This window comes from Malaclemys terrapin, chromosome 1 (genome assembly GCF_027887155.1).
Source record: "Malaclemys terrapin pileata isolate rMalTer1 chromosome 1, rMalTer1.hap1, whole genome shotgun sequence".
Taxonomy (NCBI): domain Eukaryota; kingdom Metazoa; phylum Chordata; order Testudines; family Emydidae; genus Malaclemys; species Malaclemys terrapin.
In genome coordinates, this window is record NC_071505.1 from 110,486,110 (window position 1) to 110,511,356 (window position 25,247).

General features: G+C 42.8%; 2 protein-coding genes across 5 annotated transcripts in view; both read left to right on the plus strand.

Moving 5' to 3' along the window:
- Positions 1 to 3,898, plus strand: part of WNT5B (Wnt family member 5B) — a 98,416-nt gene extending 94,518 nt beyond the window's left edge. For all 4 annotated transcript variants that reach the window (XM_054035267.1, XM_054035251.1, XM_054035259.1 and 1 more), the window contains one exon: positions 2,368 to 3,898. In XM_054035267.1, the coding sequence (XP_053891242.1) occupies positions 2,368 to 2,826 (459 nt within the window). In that variant the 3' untranslated portion in view covers positions 2,827 to 3,898. The remainder of the gene's footprint in view (positions 1 to 2,367) is intronic.
- An 8,679-nt stretch (positions 3,899 to 12,577) lies between these two features.
- The window catches only part of ADIPOR2 (adiponectin receptor 2), a 73,373-nt gene continuing 60,703 nt past the window's right edge, over positions 12,578 to 25,247 (plus strand). Inside the window, exon 1 of the mRNA XM_054035288.1 lies at positions 12,578 to 12,692. The gene's annotated coding sequence lies outside the window, so the exon portion shown is untranslated. The remainder of the gene's footprint in view (positions 12,693 to 25,247) is intronic.

Consider the following 25,247-nt stretch of genomic DNA (forward strand, 5'->3'; position numbering starts at 1 on the left):
GGCAGGGCCATTGATCAGACCCAGTCTTTACAGCATTCTGTGGGGTCTGTTATTCTTCACCTTGATCCTAGCTCAGCCAGTAAAGAACCTACAATTTCTCCCACCCTCTCCCCATCCCAGCAGCTAAGGGATAGAGAAAGGGAGAGTCATTTTGGGACTAATGCAGTGGTGACTCCCACAGTTAATGGATGGGGGACTGTGTATCTAAGCCAAGTGGGACCAGGCTTACTTCTCCTTAGGGGCTTGTGAGTACTGGTAGCATACACATTCCACAGCATAATCATTACCCAGATGTTTTGAGAATCAGCCATTTAAACCCAAGTCAGAGTAAACGCTGACAGTCCCATGATATTAACTGAGGGGGATCAAGTTGCAATGTTTTCCTAAAGGAACAAAGCCAAGGATTAGGAAGAAACAAACTACTTTATAAAAACATATGCAAGGGCAACAGAGGCATGAATAATTTGGGATTTGACCCAACAATAACTAAGAAGTGCTAACACAAATGTATAACAAGCAGACAGGCAAGCCAGTTAGGATATAGGAAGTGTCTGGTGCTCTGAAAATTCAAGTGTAGTTCAGTCTTGTACAGTACAGGGATCCTTAGGTAGCTATGTAGTTGGTGTTGCACAGTTATAGTCAAATCCAAGGCAAGTCCAGAGGCTTCACATCTTTAGCTGTTATGTTACACTATGAAGGGCAATTACCAGTAAATTACACTCAGAGGAATGGAACTAAAGCCCCTCATCTCTAAGGGCTCAGAGCATTGTCTTCTCTGAGAGTTGGACTGGGCCCCAAAGGATTTACCACTTGAGCTAAAGCAGAATCTCTACTAGCTGTCAGCCGTATTAGGGCTTAGGCACCCTTTATACACCTACTCACTAGTAGTCTTAGTAGCAATACCGTGGAATCTCTAAACTAGTTGAGAGATTGGTTTCACTTACACAGTTCTGTTCAGTGTAATGAACAAACCCAACCTGTTAATTTTTTTCCCCACTGATTTTGAGTTTTTCTATTCTTGTGGTTTTTTGTCTGTCTCTCTCCTTATTAGGGTAAGAAGAATCATGACTCTTCTTCCTCACATCATCTCTACACATGCTTTTGAGAGATTATTGCACACTGGGCTAAATTTTTCAAAGGCAATAATTAATTTTGGGTGTCCAACTTGAAATACTTTGAGCTGGATTTTCAGAGGTACTGCACCCATTGGTATCTGAAAAGCAGGCTCAAAGTAGCTCAAGTTGAGCATTCCTAAATGAAGCTCTGAAAACTAGTGGTTGCTTTTTAAATGTTTAAAATTTAGGCCAGCCATACCATGACACTAGATGAGGAAACTGAAGGTTGGTCAACACTTAAAATTTAGATTGATATATCTACATTGCTCAGATGTATGAAAAATTCATGCTGTAGCTATGCCAACCTTACTCCCAATGAAGAATGCTTCTGTTGACCTAGCTACTACCAGTCAGGGAACTGGATTATCTAGTGACAGAAAAACCCCTCTGTTGCTGTATGTTGCGTCTATATCATAGTTGAGTTTGGCTATGCCACTGTAGTCCCTGCGTAGACAAGCCCTGAGGGATTATTTTGGTGTAGAGGAATAACTTGACACAAGGTGGTGCAAAAGTTGCACTTAAATCTGTAAATCCTATGCAGTTATTAGTCTCAGTACACAGAATGGTGACACATTGAAGAAACATGAATTTTCCTTGGAGAGTGAATGCCTTGCTTATATACGCTTGGTGTGAATCTATTAATTTTTCACACCATTATTACAATCCCAGCTGTTCCTCTTTGACAGAAAATGACTCCTCCAGAAACTGTATTTAGAGTGAACAAAGCTCTTGAATGGGGATAGAGGGAAAGAGCCTGGGTACATGGATTTATTTCAAGAGGATATGGATATAATGCTAGAATTATAGCCTCGTTTGCCTGTTTTACCTATAGGAAATTGACAAGTTCCCAGGTGTTTTGTTGCATTGATTGCTTCTATGGGCTTTGAGGAGAGGTGGATGTAGTAAATTAGTCCTGAAGACTGGGGAGCATTTCCAATTGTAGGGCTCTCTCCCCTTGCTGTTTCCTGTGCTTGACTCAGCCCTCAGGTCTGGAACTAGGAAAGATAAAGTGGTTGGCAGGCCCACATCTGGGTGGACTGTGGACAGAAGTGGAAGTGTTAGGGGATCAGTTGTACTGGGGATGGCAATGCCAAAAGTCTAAGGAGGATTGTGTCTGTTCTGGGGAAAGAGAGAACTGGGGGGATGGTCAGGACAAGTATGCAAGGAAGAGGAACTCAGCGCAATTATGCCAGTTCCCAGTGCTATAAAGGTTAATGCAGCTCTTGTCTGATTCCATCTGCTCTCCCTGCAGGCTGTATACAAGCTAGCAGATGTGGCTTGCAAGTGCCATGGTGTCTCAGGTTCCTGCAGCCTCAAGACCTGCTGGTTGCAGCTGGCAGACTTCCGCAAGGTGGGTGACCTGCTGAAGGAGAAGTATGACAGTGCAGCTGCTATGAGGATCAGTCGCAAGGGCAAGCTGGAGCTGGTAAACAACCGCTTCAACTCACCTACGCAGGAGGACCTGGTCTACATTGACCCCAGCCCTGACTATTGCCTGCGCAATGAGACCACTGGCTCACTGGGCACTCAGGGCCGGCTGTGTAACAAGACCTCAGAGGGCATGGATGGCTGTGAGCTGATGTGCTGTGGCCGGGGCTATGACCAATTCAAGAGCATCCAGGTGGAGCGCTGTCACTGCAAGTTCCACTGGTGCTGCTTTGTCAAGTGTAAAAAGTGCACAGAGATCGTCGACCAGTACGTCTGTAAATGAAAGAGCCACCAAAGCAACAAATCTATATTATATAAATCTATATAAATATATTTTATATTTGTATAAATAAATAGATGATAATAATTAAAGAAGCTTATTTAAGAGACATTTTGGTTTTGAAATTTCCCCATCAGACTGGACAGTTTGCCATTCCCTTTATTCAGCTGTGGAGCAAAGGGGGAATTTGCCCTCTGACCCTTCTCCCCCTGGATGTTATAATCAGAGTGAAGGGAGCCAAAGAGTTGCTCAAAAGGAACTCCCCCCATAGCCACCTCATTCCAGAAGGAGGGGATTGATTCATGGTTAGAGACGTGGAAGAGAAAAGTGGGTTCCCTTTGCTATCTCGTGGTTTAAAACTCAAAAGTTTATATGGTGTTGGACATCTGGGGTCACAATCAGACATGGAAGAGCCTTAGTTATTCATGTTCCAGGCCCCAAGCCCTTTGGACAAGCAAAACAAGAGGACTTGGACCCATTTTCTGCTCCCTATAAAGGAAGTGCTGGTGCTCTGTCAAACAAGAGGGAAAGTCACCCAGGTCTCGTGCTGAAGAATGTGGATTAAAATACAAGGTACCATGTAGAGTGCTTGGAATGAGGACAGAGCAGGGACTCCTGCACAGTGGTGGGGAGACCACCTGTTCCAAGTGAGGGAGGAAGGTGTGATCTTCAATTGGGAAGAACTACTGTATCCTGAGAGTTTAAGAGAAACTAGCATCTAGCTCTTCTGTACCTCAAGGGTAATGAGAAAAATCTGCCAAAGCCCTGTCTAGGCAGCTTTTTCCCCTCTACTGTAACCCACTTTGTCTTTGCGGATGAGGAGTTGCTACCTGCCTCCTGGCCCTATTGGGCTCTTTGGGAAAGAAATATACTTCATGTGTATGTCAGTGGAGTGTGTGAGAGAGCCATACATACAGGAAGGGGACTGGATGAACACTGAACCTCAGTCCTTACCATTGTTGCCATTTCTCCCCTTCAAAGTGGACACGAATGGTCACCTTGCCCAGCTCTTTTCAATCCTCCTCACCTCTTTTGTCCCAGATGTACAGTTTCTCTTTACCATTAAAAACCCCTCACTGAGGTTTCTTTCTCTCTTGCTTGTATATGTGTGTGTTTTGTTTTATTCTGTTTTGTTATTTATTTCAGAGCCCAAGGGGCCAAACTCTTCTCTGGTGTAAACCCACTATAATCATTGGAGCTGTACCAAGGATGACTTTGTCACCAGAATGTGGGCTAGCTGTTCAAGGAGTGAGGTCCATTCTGCACCCTCTTGTGGTGATAATGGAGAATAATGAAAAGGTGCTTGAACAGAGGCCCATTAGCAAAATCTACTAATCTCTCTTAACTTTCTTGCAATTATAACAGAATTCAATTAGTAAAATATGGATGGAACATATGCTGATCCTAGCACAGGACACTTCCTGCCCTTCATGGCATCTGCAGAGTTCATTTGCAGGCATAGAGGAATCAGAGAAGTGAACCTCAAAATGTAAACATTTACTAATATACTTCCCATTTTTTACTGACATTCCAAGTTTTTTATTGACAAATTTCAAATGAACAAAAAATTCCAATTAATGGACAAGATCCATAGTCCAGAAAGCTAGATTTTTAAATCTTTACAACTTCTATTTCTGATCAAACATGGCAACTTTTACAGAACCCACTGTTTCAACCATCAGAAAATCCTGCAAATGTATATTTCATATTTAAAGTATTGGAAGAGTCCAGAAATCCACAAGAAAGAAAAATTACGCTTAGTGATTAGTTTGCCTATTTTTACAGATGTGTCCACTTTTTATTTTTGTAATCCAATTTTTGTTTCTTATTCAACAGTCAAGATATTTGTTGGCATTGCAGAGAGCAATTTCTTGGAATACAAAAGGTGGCCTAAATTTATTTTATTATACAAAATCCAAAGCCAATGGTATAGTAATTCAAAGTAACAGAAATAATTTTCCTTGCATGGAAAAATGTGAATACAGTGGCCTGACCCAACTCCAATTAAACCTCAACGGGAACTGGCCTGAGCCCAAGATCAGTTCAAATGTGTGAGCTATCCAATCTGGGGATACTATACATTTCCTGTTCAGTAATAAAACTCACTGCACATTGGATATATCTAAAAAGATTTTTTCTTTCTTCTAAGCTCACCCCCCTGTTCTGTTCCATCCTTACTGCAACAGTGCTTAAAGGTGTTAAATACTTGTATATGACACCCCCCAGGCACTGCTAATATATCCAGTAATTCAAAGTCTTTTCACTTGGCTTTTACATTAAAGACCATACATGTAAGGGAATCTTAACACATATTCCAGCATTGCACCACAGTAAATTTTGTGGGTGTAAATAATTGCAAGTGGAAGTGATGACACAGTGGAGACCCAAGGGAGGAGGGAAATGTCAAGCCTCTCCAACTTTTAAGAGAAAGAAACAAACAGGGAAGAAGTTGGAGGCCTTCTGTTGGAAAGATATGGAATGAGGTGCCCCACAACCCCCTTCACCAACTAGAGTGTGGGAAATGTTCCATGACTATGCCAGAAAGGATATACAGACTTGCCATCCTCTCCTTAAGGTATCAGGAGGGTAGCAGATGACTGGGTTTCCTCCCTCATGAAGACAACAGCCAGTAGGGGGAGCCTGTTGATGGATGGAGTTGTTTGAGGCTTATTGAAGGGCTTCTTCTATAGCAGGGGTGGGCAAACTTTTTGGCCCAAGGGCCACATCTGGGAATAGAAATTGTATGGCGGGCCATGAACGCTCACAAAATTGGGGTTGGAGTGCAGGAAGGGGGTGAGGAGTCTGGTTGGGGGTGTGGGCTCTGGAGTGGGGCCACCAATTAGGAGTTCAGGGTGCGGGAGGGGGCTCCAGGCTGGGTGTGGAGTGCGAGGAGGGAGGGCTTCATCTGGGGGTGTGGGCTCTGGGGTGGGACTGAGCAGTTTGGGGTGCAGGAGAGTGCTCTGGGCTGGGACCGAGGGGTTTGGAGGGCAGAGGGGATCAGGGCTGGGGTAGGTGGTTGGGGTGCAGGAAGGGATGCAGGCTGTGGCTGGGGGTGTGGGCTCTGGGATGAGACTGGGGATGAGGGGTTTGAGGTGCAGGAGGGTGCTCCAGGTTGGGATCAAGGGGTTTGGAGGGCAGGAGGGGGATCAGGGCGGGATAGGGAGAGAGGCTCAGGGGTGCAGGCTCCGGGCAGCACTTACCTCAAGCGGCTCCCGGAAGCAGCAGCATGTCCCTTCTCCAGCTCTATGCTGAGGCGCAGCCAGGTGGCTCTGCACACTGCCCCGTCTGCAGGCACTGCCCCTTCAGCTCCCATTGGAGCGCTGGAGGGAGCCACTGGAGCTGGGCCATTGGAGTGTGGAGGAGCCAGAGCGGGACCATGCCTCCGCTTCCGGGAGCCATGTGGAGCAGCCCCCGACCATGCTCTCTGGCCGGAGCACTGGAGGGGGGCAATGCCACGGCTTCCAGGAGCCACGTGGAGTGGCCCCCGACCTTGCGTCCCGGCTGGAGCACCGAAGTGGTGCAAGCCCCAGACCCCGCTCCACGGCAGGAGCTTGAGGGCCGGCTTAAAACAGCTGGTGGGCCGGATTCGGCTCGCGGGCCATAATTTGCCTACCACTGTTCTATAGGCTCAGAGAAGTATCCAAATGTTTGGAAGCGTTTCTGTACCCCAGTTATTTGGAGGCCTTGATCATTGAGAATTATATTAAAAATAACCTAACATACACAAGGATTCTAATAAAAATCGCCATCCTCCAGTTTTTCAGAGAATTTTCCCTGGATTTTTTTCAAATGATCTGGCTTTGAGCTTTCCCAAAGTTCAGGGGGTTGGGATCCAGAATTTTGGTTCAGCCCATCTCTAGCTAAAGAACAATTTATGTGGCACCCTCACACAGAAGAACCTCCTTGCGATAGTAATAAGAACGTAAATCAGAGCATATTTAGATTAGCTTGATGTGTGCAAAGCCAAGGAAGGGCAAGCAGCATATGAAAACCAAAGAGGAACTACTCCTTTCCAATGAGAGAGAAAGTAGTGGATTTTAAATTGCACATTGCTAGGTAGACAGTGTGATCCAGAGGCACAGGATGGGGAGTCAAGACCTGGGTTCTATTTCCAGCGCTGCCACTGACCTTAGACAAGTCACTTTACATCTTTGTACCTCAGTCTCCTCATATATAAAACGAGAGTAATGATACTTGCCTTCCCTTGTAAAGCACTTTGAGGTGTATGAATTAAGAATGCTAATAACTAATATTTACTATTAATTATTGTAGCCATACGGCATTGCGCCATAACACTCATCGCTCTAACAAAACAGCACAGAGGCAGGCTAGATTGGTACCTAAATGAGGGATATCAAAGAAACACTAAGGTGGTGTTGGGGATTCAGCAAGAAGCACTCTTTTCTTTGAGTCTGTATTGAACAAATGCCCTATACCAGCCTGGTGTTAGCGGGAGATGCTGTTTTCTGAATGAAATGTGGAAGTAATGATTTGATCATTCATGGTAATTAAATAGTTCATGGTAGCCTGTAAGATTAAAGATGTTAGTCTGGTTTCTGAGCCAAATACCTGATTGCCTAAATTTTGCTTGCAATTCAAATGCATAAGATATTCTGCCCTTTCCATCCCTAAACTATTGTGAAGAATGTGCACCCTGTGGGACCAATCTGTAACCTCTGGACAAAGAAATACAGACAGCATTGTCAATTGCCATCATCTGCCGGTGTTCACACAGCATCCCAAAGAAACCTCAGGTTTCCATTTGGAGGAAGTCTGATATCTTCCATCTGGTAGAGGGCAGGTGTCTACCTGCATCTCTAAAGTGGCTATCCCAATGATATCTACACAGAGCTGTGTATAATCACACACATTTTCTCGCTCAGCTTTTATTTAACTGCATTTTAGGATAGATTATATTGAAGACTCTAAGAAATAAAGTTGCATTGCACTGTAAGTTGCAAAGGGAAATGTTATATACATGAGCTGATCTGATGTATTCTACCTCAGGCAGAGCTGGAGGAGATAGGTCAGTGGGGTATCAGATTTTGTAAACTTAAATTTCCTGAAACCAGAGGTTTGAATACTGACTTTCCCAAGGTCACAGTGAGTCAGTGACAGAGGTGAAAATAGGATCCCAGATTCCCATTCACGTGCCATATCCACTGGACCGCAACCACCTCCCCCATCTTATCAAAGATGAACAAGACAAAATGCTTACAGCCACCAGAATATGCACCAGGAAAAACAGAGCACAAGCATGGCCTTTTATACCCAAGGATAAAAATAATTAAAAACAATATAACAAATATGAAGATCACCGTAAAGCTTTATTGTCATATCTCCATTTTGCCAGACTTCTTCCTGCAGGAGATAAAGGTGTAGCTGTTGCCATCCCGCTTCTCCCTCTCCCTTTTCAGATGACACAGGAGTTCTACCACTCTCATCAGGAGAGCATGAGAGAGTGCGAAAGGCACACTGGCACCTGCTAGAACAGAGGAAGGAGAACTAACAACAGGAACAGTTTCTCTTTCCCTGTGGGAAGCAGAGGACAGCTACTTCTCCCCTCCTTCCCCAACACTGGACAGCCATAAGAGGGACAGGTAGGGCTGTAAATTGTGTACTGTCATGGGGTACACTGGCTCCTTAAGATCTAAGGGGGAAAGTGTGCAGAGCCATATTACCTCATTCCAAGGGGCTTGTTCAAAGACAAATGTGTGGGTCAACAGACACAAGCCCTGAGAGAGAAAAAATGGTTTTGGGAGGGAGTAGTTTGTGGGAGAAAACTCAGCCTGCTGAGTCTGTCAAGAACGCTTGAAGTTTGGGAGGTCAATGTTCCCATCTTCTCTCAACGAAATGGAATCTGGGAAATACAGATCCCCCTGGGGTTTCTGGGATTTGTAGGGCTCCACAGGAAGACATGCTGAGAAGGGGACAGCCTCTTGCCTGATAGTAGGAGAGTCTGGGTAGGGAGATTCTGCAATGGCTTTCTCTTCTTTTTGCAAATAAATTCTAGCTGTTTATTATTTACTTTAGCCACCAGATCTCTGGGGAGAGTTTGGAATCTTACCAGGAGTGCCTGGGAGGAAGATATTTGAGGATGGGACCATTTTGTTTGTTTTGTACTTTATTACAAGAATTTCTATCTGTCTGTTTGTTTGGACTTTGCCACCAGATCTCTGGGAAGAGTCTCGATTGTACAGAGAAAGAAATGCCCCAGGGATGGGGCCATATTGTTTGGTTGTTTTTACATTCAACAGGCATGGCCTTCTGCAGACATCAGCCTGCCATACAACCCATCTGTGACAATACTTAGAAATGGATAGTCCTCATGTTCAATTGAAGCACTAGTTTCTCTGAGTACTCCCTCATCTGGATGCGCTGAAGTTGAGGGGTATGGTGAGTGATCACCTGTGGACTTCCTTTGATGTGAAGCAGCAGCAACAAGAGGCAAAATTCTCTAGGCTATAAGCACAGCATCATTATCTTCCGATGATATCAAGGGCATAGGGCAGGACCTTTGTTTATGACCATAGGTACTGGAACTAGGAGTGCTGGGGTTCTGCTGCACGTCCTCGCTTGAAGTGGTTTCCATTATATACAGGATTTAAAGTTTGATTCAATGGCTCTCAGCACCCCCGCTATACAAATTGTTCCAGCACCCCTGCTTATGACCAGGATGAGAGGCACAATTAGAATAATATAGTAATGAATCCATAGCCACCTAGGACAATCACAGCTGTCACTATGCTTCACACAAACTACACAGGCCCCTAGTACCTGAACTACAGGAGAATCTCCATTAGCTATTTATTTTATATAGCCTATGACACACAGATGAGTAGTTCTTCATCTCATCAATAGGGAGCAGTGGTATACATACATATTAGTATGTTACAATACAATTCACTCAGGGTGGGGCATGAAGGTAAAATTATTATTTTCTTTTTTAGACTGGGCTTGTATGCTAAATGAACTGTTAGTGTTTCTGTTTAATGTAGAGCCAGACTTCCATTTCTCCATCCACAACAGTCAATCTTGGCTCTGTGCTCACAGTAGTGTCCAGAGAAAAACACTGCAGTTTTTAATCCAGCGAAGAAACAATTGACTGGCTCTTTCATAGTCTCATCAATTCAATAAAGTCTAGATTATGACCTAACTTCTCACCTTGTTTAAGGGCAGCACAACTATGTGCCACCCTAGAAGCAGCTCTGGGGAGGGATTATGATTCAGAGAGGAATTGATCCCGGGGGAAGTAAATTACTGAAGTCTTTGACAGGGCATTCCCCAATCCCCAACCCTTCTGTCCTTTCTCTTCCCTCTTCCTTGCAGGAAGGAAGCAGCAGATTCTTTGCAGCGCCTGCTTTCTCTCCCTAACTAAGCACAAAATCATGACTGGGGCAGGCCGTGGCATTGCCACATAAGGACAAATGGCAGTTTTGCCCATAGACCCAAGAATGTGAGATGTGGAAGGCTGAATTTAATCTCACCATTCTTAGCCAATTAGAACTATTAATTTTCTCCTTCAGCAAATGAACATTTTTGGAAGTCTGGTATCCAGCATTATAGTAACTCCAATACAGTATTTAAAAGGAAAAACATCATTATTTGGCTCTAGGATACAGAATTTGCTTCAGTACAAATTGTAGTAAGTTGCCACCTCAGTACAAATAGGTAAGTAACCTGGAACACCAAGAACTCTTCTAAGAAAACAATTCTGAATAGGTTCCAAGAGGGAACAAATGCCCTGCACTAGAACCCCATACTTCTATCGCCAGTTTTTGTGGACTAGCTGGCTAATACATATATTTTTCTTTGCTTATTTTAATTCCATTGCTGTTAATAATTCCTCTCCTTCCTTAGTAAAACTTGTAGACAGTTATCATTTCTTTTCTTAAAAGGTTATTTGATTAGGATGGACATATTTAGTTCTTTTAAAAATCAGTCCGAGTCCTGTTCCTTATTTTTTACTCCCCTGAATTTTATCCAATAATTCCTCCATCTAGTCCATAATTTTTTGGGTTAGCGCATATATTATAGAAAGACATCCAATCTTAATTTAAAGATGTCAAGTCATGGGGAATCCACTACACATCTCTTGGTAAATTGTTCCATCAGTTAATTACCCCACACTGTTAAAAATGTGCCCTGGTTTCCATTTTGCAGTTTAAACTTTCAGCCACTGGATCTTCTTACGCCTTTGTTAGATTAAAGAGCCTCACTACCATCAGAAAACTTCTTGTGTAGGTACTTACAGCGTGTGATCAAGTCACCTCTTAACCTACTCTTTGATAACTAAGTAGTAGAGCTGGACAGAGAAAGCTAATTCCGTCTCACAGAGGATTTAGATCAGTGGTGAGCAACCTGCGGCCCGTCGTGTAATCTGCTGGCGGGCCGCCAGACAGTTTGTTTCCATTTGTATGCCCGCAGCTCCCAGTGGCCACGGTTTGCCGTTTCCAGCCAATGGTAGCTGCGGGAAGCAGCGGCCAGGCCCATGCCAATGAACATTTTTTTAAAGAATTTTTTCTGATCAGTTCTACTATATAAATTGATTTTAAATTTTTCATGGTAAGGCAGGTATTTGAGACCTTGAATCATTCTTGTCCCTCTATTTGAACTACTTCCATAGTTGCTTCTTAAATTTTATCTTTTAAATTATATAGTGGAACAGTATTTGTCTATCTGTATTTTCCTTTTTGACGTACTGTACTGCATACATATGAATTTACCATCACAAGGGAAGTCTCATAAATATATTTTGATGTGTGGTGTATGTTGTACATATATGTACAAATATAATTGTGATAGAAGTTTAATGCATACATTCCCCTGCCCTCAGAGCTTTGTATTTTAAAAATATGATTGGGTGCGATGTCGCGGTGGGTTTTGTATTATAACAAGGACTGCTATATTGGGAATCTTAACTTTTTAAATATATGTTTAAATAATGTGCACTAGGTTTCTATTAAATCTTTGTTGCTTTGGGCAAGATGCTGCAAATACTTATGCATGTGGATACTTTGCTACTACTATGGAGATTTTTTCGGGGGTGGAGGGAAGGGGATGGTGACCCCCCCACACACACTTCCACCGAGGGGGGATGGCAGTGTTATGTAGAGATCCCCTTGTCCCTAACTGCATTGTGACAAACTTGTCCCCCAAAGGGAGGACGTTACCCCTCATAGGGTGTCTGAGAGACTTGCCCACTGGGATACTTCCCCCTTCGTGTCAAAGCAGCAGCCCTCACAGGGACGGGGGGGGCTCCCCCCGCAGAGGAAGGCAAACGTGTGTTTGTGAGGCAGTCTCTGGCATCTCCCCACCCCCCCTTCTCAGGTTTCAAAAACCTCCCGGCGCGAGCCTCGCTCACAAGACACTAAAAGCCCGCGCGATCGTCACGCGCTTCATTCAGCCAATCAAAGCGTGATGCCGCTCGACACGCAGCTATAATAAGCCTGAGGAAGGGATTGGGAATCACTACGCAAATTACGTAACTGTACTAAAGGTTAGGGTGAAAGCGCACGAGCGCCGTAGCTCACAGCGCGCTGCGTGCACATGCGCACTCATACTCCCCCAGCCCGGCGCGGACTAGTTTCTGACTACATCACCCAAGATCTACTTGGGCATCCCGTGAGCACGTGTCCGTAGAGGCCTGCGCGTGCGCCTTGAGGGTGAGTAGGCATTGGCTGTGGCAGCCCGCGTGATGATGACGCTCTGGGGCAAGTCCTAGTAGCTAGGCGATAAGGCAGCGGAGGGGGAGGGAGGAGGCGGTGGCCGTTGCTGCAGCGGCGTTCCCGGTGGCGGAGGAGGCGGTGTCACCGTGGGGCCTCCCGAGTGCGCGGACGGAGGCGGTCGCCGGAAGGGGGAAGTGGCAGGTGAGGGGCTGCGGCGCGGAGCGGGACGTTACGCCAGGGTCGCCGGGGCCTGCGCGGGGGGCTGTGGGGGTTGGGCCTTCCCCGTGTCGTTCCAGTGGGGCTGGGGCATCCTTCATCCCCCTCCGGCGAGGCAGGGGATGCGGACACTGGTGCGGGGGCTGGGGAGACTCCAATTCCCCCAACAAGTATCTGAACTGATGCCAGCACCAAGGCTGGCGAGAAATCAAGTTGGAGTAATAGTGTTTGCTTACATTCATAAAGCACTCTGAGATCCCTCGCTGAAGAGTGCTTTATATGCGTGAAGTATTGTAAGTGGGTCACGAAGCCTCCTATAAGCTATGAACTTTGTTGTCCGTCTGGCAGGGGGATTCTGCCTTCCTGATCCTTACGGGTGGACTAAAACTCTATGTAACATAAGCATCAGGAGGTTTTTAGTTTGCCTGCCCTTGGGAACTTGTCTACACCCCAGCATTAATGTTAGGTAGTTCAGCAGATTGAGGGAGATACTGAAAACTTTCTGTGTGGGAGGAAAAACAGTCATTCTGGTTGAAGCTCAGTACAGCCAAATAAGCAAAACCCAAACAGTTCTGATTGAGCCTTAAATGAGTTACTTTTTAAAAAAAAATAAATTGTATATATATTTTTTGCCATAACACTGTACAGAGATACAAAAGTGGTATCCCTACACACTTACAGAATATGTAATCAACCAAGTGCTCACCCATTATGTACAACAATACAATGAAAATGTAAAAGGTGAGAGGGTCACTGTTCTGCATAGAGGATACTATAAGTGTTTCAGGATATTTAAAGCATTGAATAAGACAAAAAGGTGGAATTGATTCCATGACTTCTTGGACATGTCTCCATATAGGCTATATGTCAACAAATATTCAACTATTACTCAATGTTAGATTATAATCTCTGACACGTGTACTTTGCCATCTTGCATCTGTAAACTGCCATTCACATTTGTCACTGCAGAAACTGTTCTGTATATTTATTCCTTATTTAAAATTGCACATATTAGTATAATTGAGGAGGTTTTTAGGTGAGTAGCTAATTTTCTCTTCAATGATTTAATTTGTTAAAATTGTCCTTATGGTATAACCCTCTCTTTAAGACTTAGAAATGAAGTCTTTACTTGGCATGTTTTACTGCAAGAGGGTATGGATGTAGAACATTAACAGTGTCAAAACACTTTAACTTCTGAGGAAAATAATTATGGTCTCCCCAGAAATCAGTCTTTGAAATTCTTAATTATGTGATGTGTAACTTTCCTACCTTACCAAAAGCAGTCTATAAAATACTTCAGAATAGAAAAATTACTAACTTTCGTGTTGATAAGTGCTGAATTGACAACTGGGAATTGCCCCCTGGGATTTCAGGTGGAGCACAGGCAGAAAGCAGAGTAAGTTTCCCCACACCACCCTTCTGCATGCTTCAACTATGTCTGGAAGGACTTCCTTTAGGGGAGAAGGAAACATTGTCACCCTGTCTCATTTGTTACTTGGCCAGCAGGGGTTCTAGTTAGTGCCTGTTGTAGTGATGGTTTTGTCGCGAGGACATGTTTTGTAGGGATTTTATTGATAAGTCATTTCAGTTAGGCCTTGTTTACATCCCGACACGTTACCATATTTGTACACTTGCCAATGGTTCTGTTAACTGCGTTCAGCCTAGAGATCAGCTTAGTAGTCAAGTGTGGAACAGGATGGTCCTGTTTAGTATTATGTCAGTGATTGATAGTTGATGAAATATTTAATATTCTAATTTAACCTGTTAAACCAGGTTAGTAAATCAGATTGTAGACAAGAGTTCAAGCATGGTAAAATGTCATAGTATTTGATCTGGCCTCTGAAGGGTAACTATTGAGCTGGGCTGAATCTGAACCAGTGACGTAGAGGTGAAAGGCTCAGTCCCACTATCAATCACAACTCAGTCCAGGCCATCGAAGTGCAGTTAAAATGTGAGGTGAGGAGGGGAAGGGATTGTTTATCAGCAGACTGATATAGCAGCAACTCCTATGGTGAATGTTTGTTTCTCTTAGTGATCTGAGTTATCATCGATGAGAAAACACTTGATTAACAAAAGTGCTTTCCTAATGGGAAACCTCTCATTGTAAAATAACCTACCTACCAGTAATATGTATGGTTCACTGGGTCACTACATGGTCACCCTTGGAACATTAACTATCGTCACTGCTGAAACAGTTTAGTTAAACCTTGTCAGGTCTTAAGGCCTGTCTAAGCAACTTGACCATTTTTCTTCTAACTTTCCACCAGTAATGTTCCATGACGAGTAGTAATAGTGATGGTACTAGTGTGGGCAAATGCTGATGCCCACTAGCATGTTAATAATTGCAAGAATTCTTGCAAACTCTCTGACCCCTTTACACTGGGTGTAAAGGACAAGACATCACAAGGGATCCTTAAAAGCCTGTTTGTACAGGTGCTTGAGTTGCCATTGTTCAGTTAGTGAAGGGGTGGTTATCAGTAACTGCACTTGGCAGTGGGCTCATAATGCTTAGTCCAGGGGTCGGCAATGTTTGGCACGCGGCTCGCCAGGCTAAGCACCCTGGCGGGCCGGGCCAGTTTTATTTACCTGCTGATGCGGCAGGTTCGGCCGATCGTGGCCCCCACTGGCCGCGGTTTGCCGTCCCGGGCCAATGGGGGCGGCAGGAAGCGGCGCGAGCGATGTGCTGGCCACGGCTTCCCATCGCCCCCATTGACCCGGGACGGTGAACCGCGGCCAGTGGGGGCCGCGATCGGCCGAACCTGCCGCGTCAGCAGGTAAATAAAACTGGCCCGGCCCGCCAGGGTGCTTAGCCTGGCGAGCCGCGTGCCAAACGTTGCCAACCCCTGACTTAGTCAAAACTGACCATAGAGAACCTTCAGTTGAATATTTGAGGTGGTGAATTTTGAGTGATCTAGCTTCATTCCAACACATTACAAAATAAAAAGTGAGGCCCCTCTGATGGTGTCATCAGACCAGCACTTGTGCTGCTGTTTCAGACACTGCAACATTCTTGTGTCTCAATGTACTAAGTATTAGAACACTAATAGCTTTCTGAAAAGCCATTCTAAGGCATGTAGTTGTGTAATCATGCTGTGAAATATATGAAAGGAATAGACTCGCTTCTCCCTCTCCGGAGACCCTGTTTGTCTACACCCCAGAAAAATCTTGACAAAGAAATTTTGTGGGGCAAGTTTTCAGGGTTTACATTAAGTAATGTACTCAATGAACTAAGTGTCTAAGTAAAATTTACATTTTCAAATGGAAAAAGTCATTTTTCAAAGGCTAATGTATTTATGGTTTGAGAGTCTGGACTTTAATACTTCGGTGGGTAGCTGAGAAAAGAACCTGCTACACAGGAGTATGAAGCAGTTATGAAAAGCCCTTTGGGGAAAGTGTTTGGGGGAAAGACTGTATCACTTTACATCTTTTCATTCTTTGATAGAGCTTTGGAAGTATAAAATTGAATTTGTTTTAAACAAATGTTTTCCCCTTGCTTTCAGCAGGCGCACTGATTTTTTTTAGGGTTGTGCCTGGATGGTGGGTTAGTGGCTCTAAACAATTAATTGGTCTTGATAAATAAGGCTTATGAAAGAAATCAGTTTGCAAAAAGTAAGGGTGTGGTGGCAAAATTAGTTTTGTTTTTGGCCACCCATTCTTAGTATTTGAAATGCAAGTTTCTAGATTTCCCCCCCACTGCATTCACTTCTGATAATTAACATAGGCTTCTATTATTCAAATCACATGGGTTCAGTACACAGCATCCTATTTTCAGAGCATAGTTTATTAAAAGCAAGAGAAGAGCCTCTTCAAAGCCCTGCAATAAGATGTGTGGAAGGGTTGTTTCTGCCCACCATTTGGCAGTAACTGTGTGGTCAATCTGGAATCTGAGACTTGTGATTCTAATGTCAGAAGATCAATCAGAAAAACTAGCTGGAGCATAAATGTTTCAAGATATGTGCTTATTGGACAAGTTATCTGAATCGTCTATGTAGAAATAAAAGGGCTAACTTAACCCAGTTCAGGCCAACAGGACAAACCTCCAGGTTTACTTTGGGGGCACGTGAAATGGCAAAAACCTTTGTGTATATAGAAAGCTATGTATTGCATGCAAGGTTGTGATCAGTGTGAGATGTTTTGCTGGCTGCCTTCTGGAAAGTAGTTTCATCTGCTAAGGCTGCTTTTCACTTGGGCCTGGTCTATGCTTAATGTAACTACAATGTTCCAGGGTGTGAAAGTCGCATCTCTGAGCACCACAGCTATGCTGACCTAATCCACTGTGTGCATGTGGCTAGGTCAATGGAATAATTCTTAGAGGCTCTTAGAGGTGGATTACTACAGTGATGGAAAAACCCTTCTGTTGCTGTTGGACGCATCTGTGCTGTGGCACTACAGTGGTGTAGGTGCAGCCTGTAGCTGTGCTGCTATAGCACTGTAGTGTAGACATGGCCTTGGTTTGAGAGGTGATGAATAACTGAACTTAAACAGGGGAGCTCTGGCAGAGTTAGGGAGCTCAGGAATTTAAATGAGCACTTTCAATGTTGATACTTAAAAACAAACTTCCTTGCACATGTTAACTCAGATTTTTAAATTTCAGTTTTAATGATTTAATTTACTAGTCAGTTTTACTCCTTCTTGACACACATGGTGCTATTTTCTTTGAATTTCCAACACTGCATGGAAATGTCTAAATCACTGTGTGTCTGAGTCACATCCTGGTGTGGGGGAAGAAGGGAGTGGCTAAAAACCAAAACAATTTTTCACAGTCTAAATGTTGGGCTCTAGACTTGTTGACTTGCTTAGTATTGCTTGAGTGGACACCATCTGGCATAGAGGTGAGACAGCCATGGAATAAAGATGAGCAGATTAGATACAAGATATTGTATGCATGGTGGCATGTATTCATTATGAGTTCCTTTTCTCTTTTCCAGAATTATGGGTCTGTGTGTGCTGCTGTAATGAAACATTCCTCATGGAGGAATACGAGCCTCTTTCTTTCCAGTCCATAAGGATTTCCTCAGTTTTCTGGAAGCTGTTTGAGATAACATTCAGTAAAATAAAAGCACTTGAATGATGGGGAATCTTGGATGCTGACTAGCTGCTTATGGGGGTCACGTGACTTAGTGCAGGATCACTTGCAGAAACACATCCTTACACCTATGGGTCAGTACAGGGTTCTTGGCATGAAGTTATGTCCATGTAGGGAAAACTTGCATTAGGATGGATTTCAGTATCATTAGAGTACTCAGCTTTGGCCATGAAATTTAATGGAATCCTCTGGGAATGTGACACTTGCTGTAACTCGCTATTACAGGGCTAACAAAGCCCTCTGAGAACAGAAGATAAAAGGAAAAAGAGGGCTTTGGAGCGGCTGGAGTACTAGCCAAAAGTACCTGGCACCCGACTGTTATTGTAATACAAAAAATTATAGCAGAATGAAAGCTTTCTGTTTCAAGCTTGTCTCTAAGTGCTGTAAAATCTACATGTTTACTTGAATTGTTTTGAAATGTAGTGTGTCTCATCAGAGGTGTAGGGTTCTGTTAGTGATCTAAATTTGGGGCCATTTGACCAAAGGATACAGTCCATGGGGGGGAAGAAGGGGAGGGGAAGACAGCTTTTCTTAAAGTTGAGAGATTCTGGCAGCCTCTTTATGCTCACAGATTGAGATCAAACCAGGGCTCAGCTAATCACACCAGGATGTCCCATGCTTTACAGTTACCCCCAAATTACATGCACTCTCTGAGGGAAATCAAATTTAAATCTTAATTCAAAAGATTTTGCTGTAAAACCATCATAAGCCTCATGGTTATTTCTGTGCCTATTGAGCATGTGCGAAGAGGCTAACTCTCTGGATAACTACTTCTACATCACAGGACCTTGGTGGTTTCAAAGACATGTTGTGGTCATTGAATCCGAGCATCATCTACTGAGGCAGAAATCCGAAATAAAAAAGAGGCATGTTGCCCCAATCTGCTTCTATCAAAAGGAGGTTTTTATTTTGGTCAGATGTAATCTGAGCACAACTGAACATTCAGAGGGTATTGAAACTATTTTTTGAAAATAAAATAAACTACACAAGGAAATACTGAGAAGAAAAGGTGATTAAGGATGGAAGAGTAGGTGGGAATAAGGAGAGAGGGGTTGTGGAATAAGGAGATGGGACACTGGGAAGGGGACATGAGAGTGAGTTATAGGGGGGCTGGGAGTGCCTGTCAGGTCCCACATTCCTCTTCTGTTTGTGTGCCTTAATCTAGTGGCCCCAGCTCATCTGTAGGGATGTAACCCCCCCTTTTCCTCTTCAAGGGAGCCAGGTCTTAGGGGGGGCTTGCCTATCTGGGGGGTCTGAATCCCTCTACCTACTCCGTACATGAGCTGGGATCTGTCCCACCAGTGGTTCCTGAAGGCTGCTTCCTCTCCTGTGTAGGTGCCAGGATCTTGGGGGATCTTGCCTATCTTTGGGGGTGTGACTCTCTTCCCTGCTCCCCTCTTGTGAGCCAGGGTCTGGGAGGGGCTTGCCTTTCTGTTGGTGTCTGAGCCCTTTTCCCCAACTCCCATCCCTTGTGAGCCAGGATCTGGGTAAACCCTGCCCCTCTCTGGAGACCTTAGAAAAGACATGCACCAAGAACACAGCTGAGACTGGGGTCAGGAGATGAGAACAATGAAATGAAAATGAAACAATGAAAAATTCCAGCCTGGGGATGGGGGAAAGGGAACACCTATTGACATGAGTGAATCAGTTCACTTGTTTCGTAACTATTGTTTCAAGCTATTTTAATCACCATGGGGGGTATTCTCTATCAGATGAGAACATCCCATTGAGATGAATGGGACACCTCTCTGAGCCTGCGACTTGAATTTTGAAATCCACCCTGGGCAGAAAACTGAGAATGAACTGAAAACATTTGGGAAAAATCACCCTGTGTCACTGTTGGGTGTGGTGTGTTTTCTCCAAAAAAAAAAAAAAAAAAAAAAAAAAAAGTTGAGTACAGCAAAATAGTCAGAAGATGCTGAAACTGTCTTTAAAAAAAAAAAAAATTTACACATGAAAATGCTTACTGGGAGAGGAGGGGTGATTAGGTGTGCAAGAAAGGCAATAGGGGCTGAGGGGTCTGGGTCTGCAGCATGGAATGGGTGTATTATAGGAATGAGTGGTAGGAGAGGGAAGAGGGGTCCAGAGGCTTAGGGGATGGAGCGGGGGTAGGGATTAAGGGGAATGGGAGGGGAGAAGATGGGAGGGTTTGGAGAACTGTGAGTAGCAGAGGGAGTGGGGGATTTTAGATGTGGTGGGGGCCTGTCAGACCTGAATTCTCCCCTTCCCTATATGTGCTGGGATCTGGGGGAGTCTTGGTTCTTTGCAGGGGGTCTGAGCCCTTCTCCCTGCCCACCATGTGTTCAGGGATCTGGAGAAACACCACTTCTTTTGGGGTGTCTGAGCTCCTCTTCCTGCTCTTCTGTGTGAGCTGAGATCTGGGGTGGAGGGAATGAAGGTAACACATAAACTAGGGCTGGCACACAATTAAAAAATAGAATACCATTTATTTAAATATTTGTGGATGTTTTCTACATTTTCAAATGTATTGATTTCAATTACAACACAGAATGCAAAGTGTACAGTGCTCGCTTTATATTTATTTCTGATTACAAATATTTGAACTGTAAAAGAAAATAAAAGAAATAGTATTTTTCAGTTCACCTCATGCAAATACTGTAGTGCAATCTCTATCGTGAAAGCACAACTTACAAATGTAGATTTTTTTATTTTTTTGTTACATAACTGCACTCAAAAACAAATAAATGTAAAACTTTAGAGCCTACAAGTCCACTCAGTCCTATTTCTTGTTCAGCGATTGGCTGAACAAACAAGTTTGTTTACATTTGCAGGAGATAATGCTGCCCGCTTGTTCACAATGTCACCTGAAAGTGAGAACAAGCATTCACATGGCACTGTTGTAGCCGTTGTCACAAGATATTTACATTCCAGATGCGCTAAAGATTCATATGTCCTTGCATGCTTCAACCACCATTCCAATGGACATGCTTCCATGCTGATGACAGGTTCTGCTCAATAACAATCCAAAGCAGTGTAGACCGATGCATGTTCGTTTTCATTCTTTGAGTCCGGTGCCACCAGTTTTTCTGGTGGTTTGGGTTCTGTAGTTTCTGCGTCTGAGTGTTGCTCTTTTAAGACTTCTGAAAGAATGCTCCACTCCTTGTCCCTCTCAAATTTTGGACGGCACTTCAGATTCTTAAACCTTGGGTCGAGTGCTGTATCTATCTTTAGAAATCTCCCATTGGTACCTTCTTTGCCTTTTGTCAAATCTGCAGTGAAAGTGTTCTTAAAATGAACAGCATGTGCTGAGTCATCATCTGAGACTACTATAACATGAAATATATGGCAGAATGCGGGTAAAACAGAACAGGAGACATACAGTTCTCCCCCAAGGAGTTCAGTCACAAATTTAATTAACACATTTTTTAATAAGCATCATCAGCATGGAAGCATGTCCTCTGGAATGGTGGCCGAAGCATGAAAGGGCATACCGGTGTTTAGCATATCTGGCATGTAAATACCTTGCAATGCCGGCTACAAAAGTCCCATGCAAACTCCTGTTCTCACTTTCTGGTGACGTAAATAAGAAGTGGGCAGCATTATCTCCCATAAATATAAACAAACTTGTTTGTCTTAGCAATTGGCTGAACAAGAAGTAGGACTGAATGGACTTGTAGGCGCTAAAGTTTTACATTGGTTTGTTTTTGAGTGCAGTTATGTAACAAACAAATCTACATTTGTAAGTGCGCTTTCATTGTAGAGATTGCACTACAGTACTTGTATGAGGTGAATAATTTTTTTTTCATTTTTACAGTGCAAATATTTTTAATAAAAATATAAAGTGAGCACTGTACACTTTATAATCTGTTGTAATTAAAATAAATATTTGATTTTCAATGTTTTGAAATATATTTATAATTTAAATTGGTATTCTATTTAACACTGCAATTAAAACGGAAATTAATCACGACTATTTTTAATCTAGTTAATTTTGTTTTGCATTGATCGCTTGAGTTAACTGCAAATAAGTATAAGCCCTGCTTTTTACATATAGCCATATATACTTGTTCATATGTTCATGCAAACATGGATACATTTCTTTTTCACCTATAACAAATCTGTTTTTCCCCACCTGTAAAACCAATTTTTTTGCAATTTCTTTTGTCTCCAAATTAATAAATTTTTCCCCTGGTGTCCACTTCAAATTAACCTGTACTCTTCTGTAGTTTATCAGCTCTATCAAACTTGACAGCAGTTCTTCAAAACTCAGTTATCAAGCTTTCCCCAGATAGGAAACCTTTCACTGATTCTCTGCTTGTGGTGTAATTTTTCCCCATCCTTCAGAGGACTGTGGGTTCTGCTCCCCCTTGCTTAAAGATGAGGCCATTTTTGCTGCCTCTAGGCCAGATCCCCAGATGTAGTGAAACATAAGACAAAGGACCCCTGGAACAGGGTGGGAATGATAGCTTCTTACTTGCTCTGAATGAGTGGAATGTTTTTTGTTTGTCCTGGTATAATGCAGCAATTATTATATGTATTGATATCTGCTTATTGCTAGAATAGCATGGCACTCTTAAAATACTGTTACGTATGTGAAGTGCAAGGTCCAAAATGAGACCTGATTTAACTGTTCAATCAATTGTGCACATTCATATAATTAGCAGATAAGTGATACCATATGAGGGCATTATGGGACCCAACCTGGCTTGCTAAACTTCGATGTCACTTTGTAATCCTGCTGATTTTGTTGAAGTACGTGTTTGTGCTATTTCGATTAATCTCTACATGAATTCTTGCGAGTGTTGCAGTGGGGCTTAAGGCACAGCTTCCAGTAATGAAGATCCATACAGCTAATTCAAAGCCTTTTGTTAAAATTCATGCTGCCTTCTACGGAACATTCAATGAACGTGGAGGCTTTAAATCAGGGGTAGGCAACCTATGGCACATGTGCCAAAGGAGGCACGTGAGCTCATTTTCAGTGGCACTCACACTGGCTGGGTCCTGGCCACCGGTCCGAGGGGCTCTGCATTTTAATTTAATTTTAAATGAAGCTTCTTAAACATTTTAAAATCCTTATTTACTTTACATACAACAATAGTTTAGTTATATATTATAGACTTATAGAAAGAGACCTTTTAAAACCGTTAAAATGTATGACTGGCACACGAAACCTTAAATCAGAGTGAATAAATGAAGACTCGGCACATCACTTCTGAAAGTTTGCCAACCCCTGCTTTAAATCTATGGAGCAGGAAAAGAAGCACTTGCACTCGTTAGGTAGCTCTTGGGTTCTATAGAATTAATATGCATAATGCATTTGAATCTAATCAGTAGATTCCTTTTGTTAGTGCTGGTCGAACTCTGGTATTGGTAAAAGTGCCTAGATCTAGACTTCCCAATCTGAAAGTGGAGTTTCTTCAGAAAGCCAGTGCAATGGAAAATGTGGGAATGGCCAAGACTGGCTTTTATCTCAAGAACATTGGCAGGTTACAGTCTGAAAAGGAAAGTTATCTAGTAGTTGGAGCAAGAAGCCTGGTGGCTAAAAAATTTGAGATTAACTTTTTTTTGTCACTCTCTGAACAAATTGTTTAACTTGTTTGAACTGGTAACTGAAGCATGTTTTTGCAATGCAGGTCTACTACTGCAATGCACTTCATAGTGGGTTGCTTCAGGTGCAAACTGCATATCATATATAATCCATGAATTTACTGGATCATACCAAGTTTCTAATGCTTTAAATACCATCTTGCTCTCTTGGTTTGGTGGAGTTCTGGGACTTGAATTATGTAGAACAGGGGTTCTCAAACTGGGGGTCGGGACCCCTCAAGGGGTCACGAGGTTATTACATGGGGGGGGTGGCGGTAAACAAGCTGTTAGCCTCCACCCCAAACCCCGCCTTGCATCCAGCATTTATAATGGTGTTAAATATATAAAAAAGTGTTTTTAATTTATAAGGGGATCGCACTCAGAGGCTTGTTATTTGAAAGGGGTCACCAGTACACAAGTTTGAGAACCAGTGATGTAGAACCCGTTCCAGTGTCCTGGAGCTGTGAAAAAGATAGGTTAAATTTAACCTGTTACCTCTACTGGGTTTCTTGCTGTTCTTTGGATCTGTGTTCCTTGGCTAAAGTATAGACTAGAGAATTATTATGAATTTTTAGGGTTATTAACTAAAATAGTTTTGAAGACAATGGGAAATTCAGAGAGCAAAATAAAGATGGTTAGATAAAGTCAAATTGAACTCGACATTGGTTATTGCAATTTTCAAGAAACAATAAATCAGTTCAATTTAACTCAAGGTCTTATCATAATCTTGGTACAAAGACCAAATTCTATCCTAGATCTATGCTGACTAGTCTGAGCCAGATGATTTTGGTATTAATATGGAACTATGGATCCTTAAATATGCATCCTTATTTACTTCAATCAAGCTTGTCTGCCATTGGAATTATGAGACTGCTCATGTCAGTTGAAACAATTCCAAAGTAGCATTTAGAAATATAGACAAGTTACTTAAATATCAAAATGTCAAAATTGACTTGTCCAGGTGTTTCTCATAGCCAAGGTTTGTCATTTGTACACACACAAATGTCATACATTAATTCCAAAATTTAATGACAATAATTATTTTGATGTTTTAATTTATATGCAGTTCCATCAGTTCAGTAAATTCTTATGCCACTTCAGTGAAACAGTGGTAAAATCTTTAGCTTATGAGCCAATTTAAAGCTTCTTCCCATCTGTCTAAAAAGCCATCAATTTACTTGACCACAATCTGTGATTTATTTTTTTTAGACTGAACTCTTTGGAAACACTCAGGGTTTCTTGCAACTAACTTTTCTGGATGTACCCTAAGACTAAACTAGTTAGTAAAACACAGGTACATATCCTACATTGTAGTCGTTTAGAGGCTTTTAATTCAGGTACATATGTTAAGCTAAATGCTTCTAACAAAATAACGGTCATCACTTGGGTAAATAAGTAGCAAAATAACTTATAAGTATCAGTTGGAACTAGCACAAAAGTGAGTTCACCAGCTTCATAGTCTCAATGGCTGGTTTCTTGGGAGAGTTCATTTAGGTGACTCAGGGAATTAATGACCGCTGTGTTCTTATTCTCTTTCCAGATTTTTCAGTGGTCTCTCCTAAAAGACAAAGTGAATAAGGTGCTTGTCAGCAACAAGGTGTTAGTTGTAAAGTCTCCAAGCAGGGGGTGTTCTAGCTGGCTAGGCAGCAGCGGTCGCTCAGTCTCTCTTATCCAGATGTTCTGATTTTAGGGAGCAACATGTTGAGCAACACAGGGCATTTTGTACCCTTTTTGTTTTGTTTTTTGTTAGCATTGCCTGGTTCTTCCTCTTAACAATGCTGACATGACCAGTCAGAAAGGGACGTTTTTGGAAGACTTGAAATGTCCAATCAGCATACAAGTTGTCCTTATAATTTAATGAGAAAATAAGGCCTGTCCTTTATGGTTTCTGACCAGTTTGTCTGGAA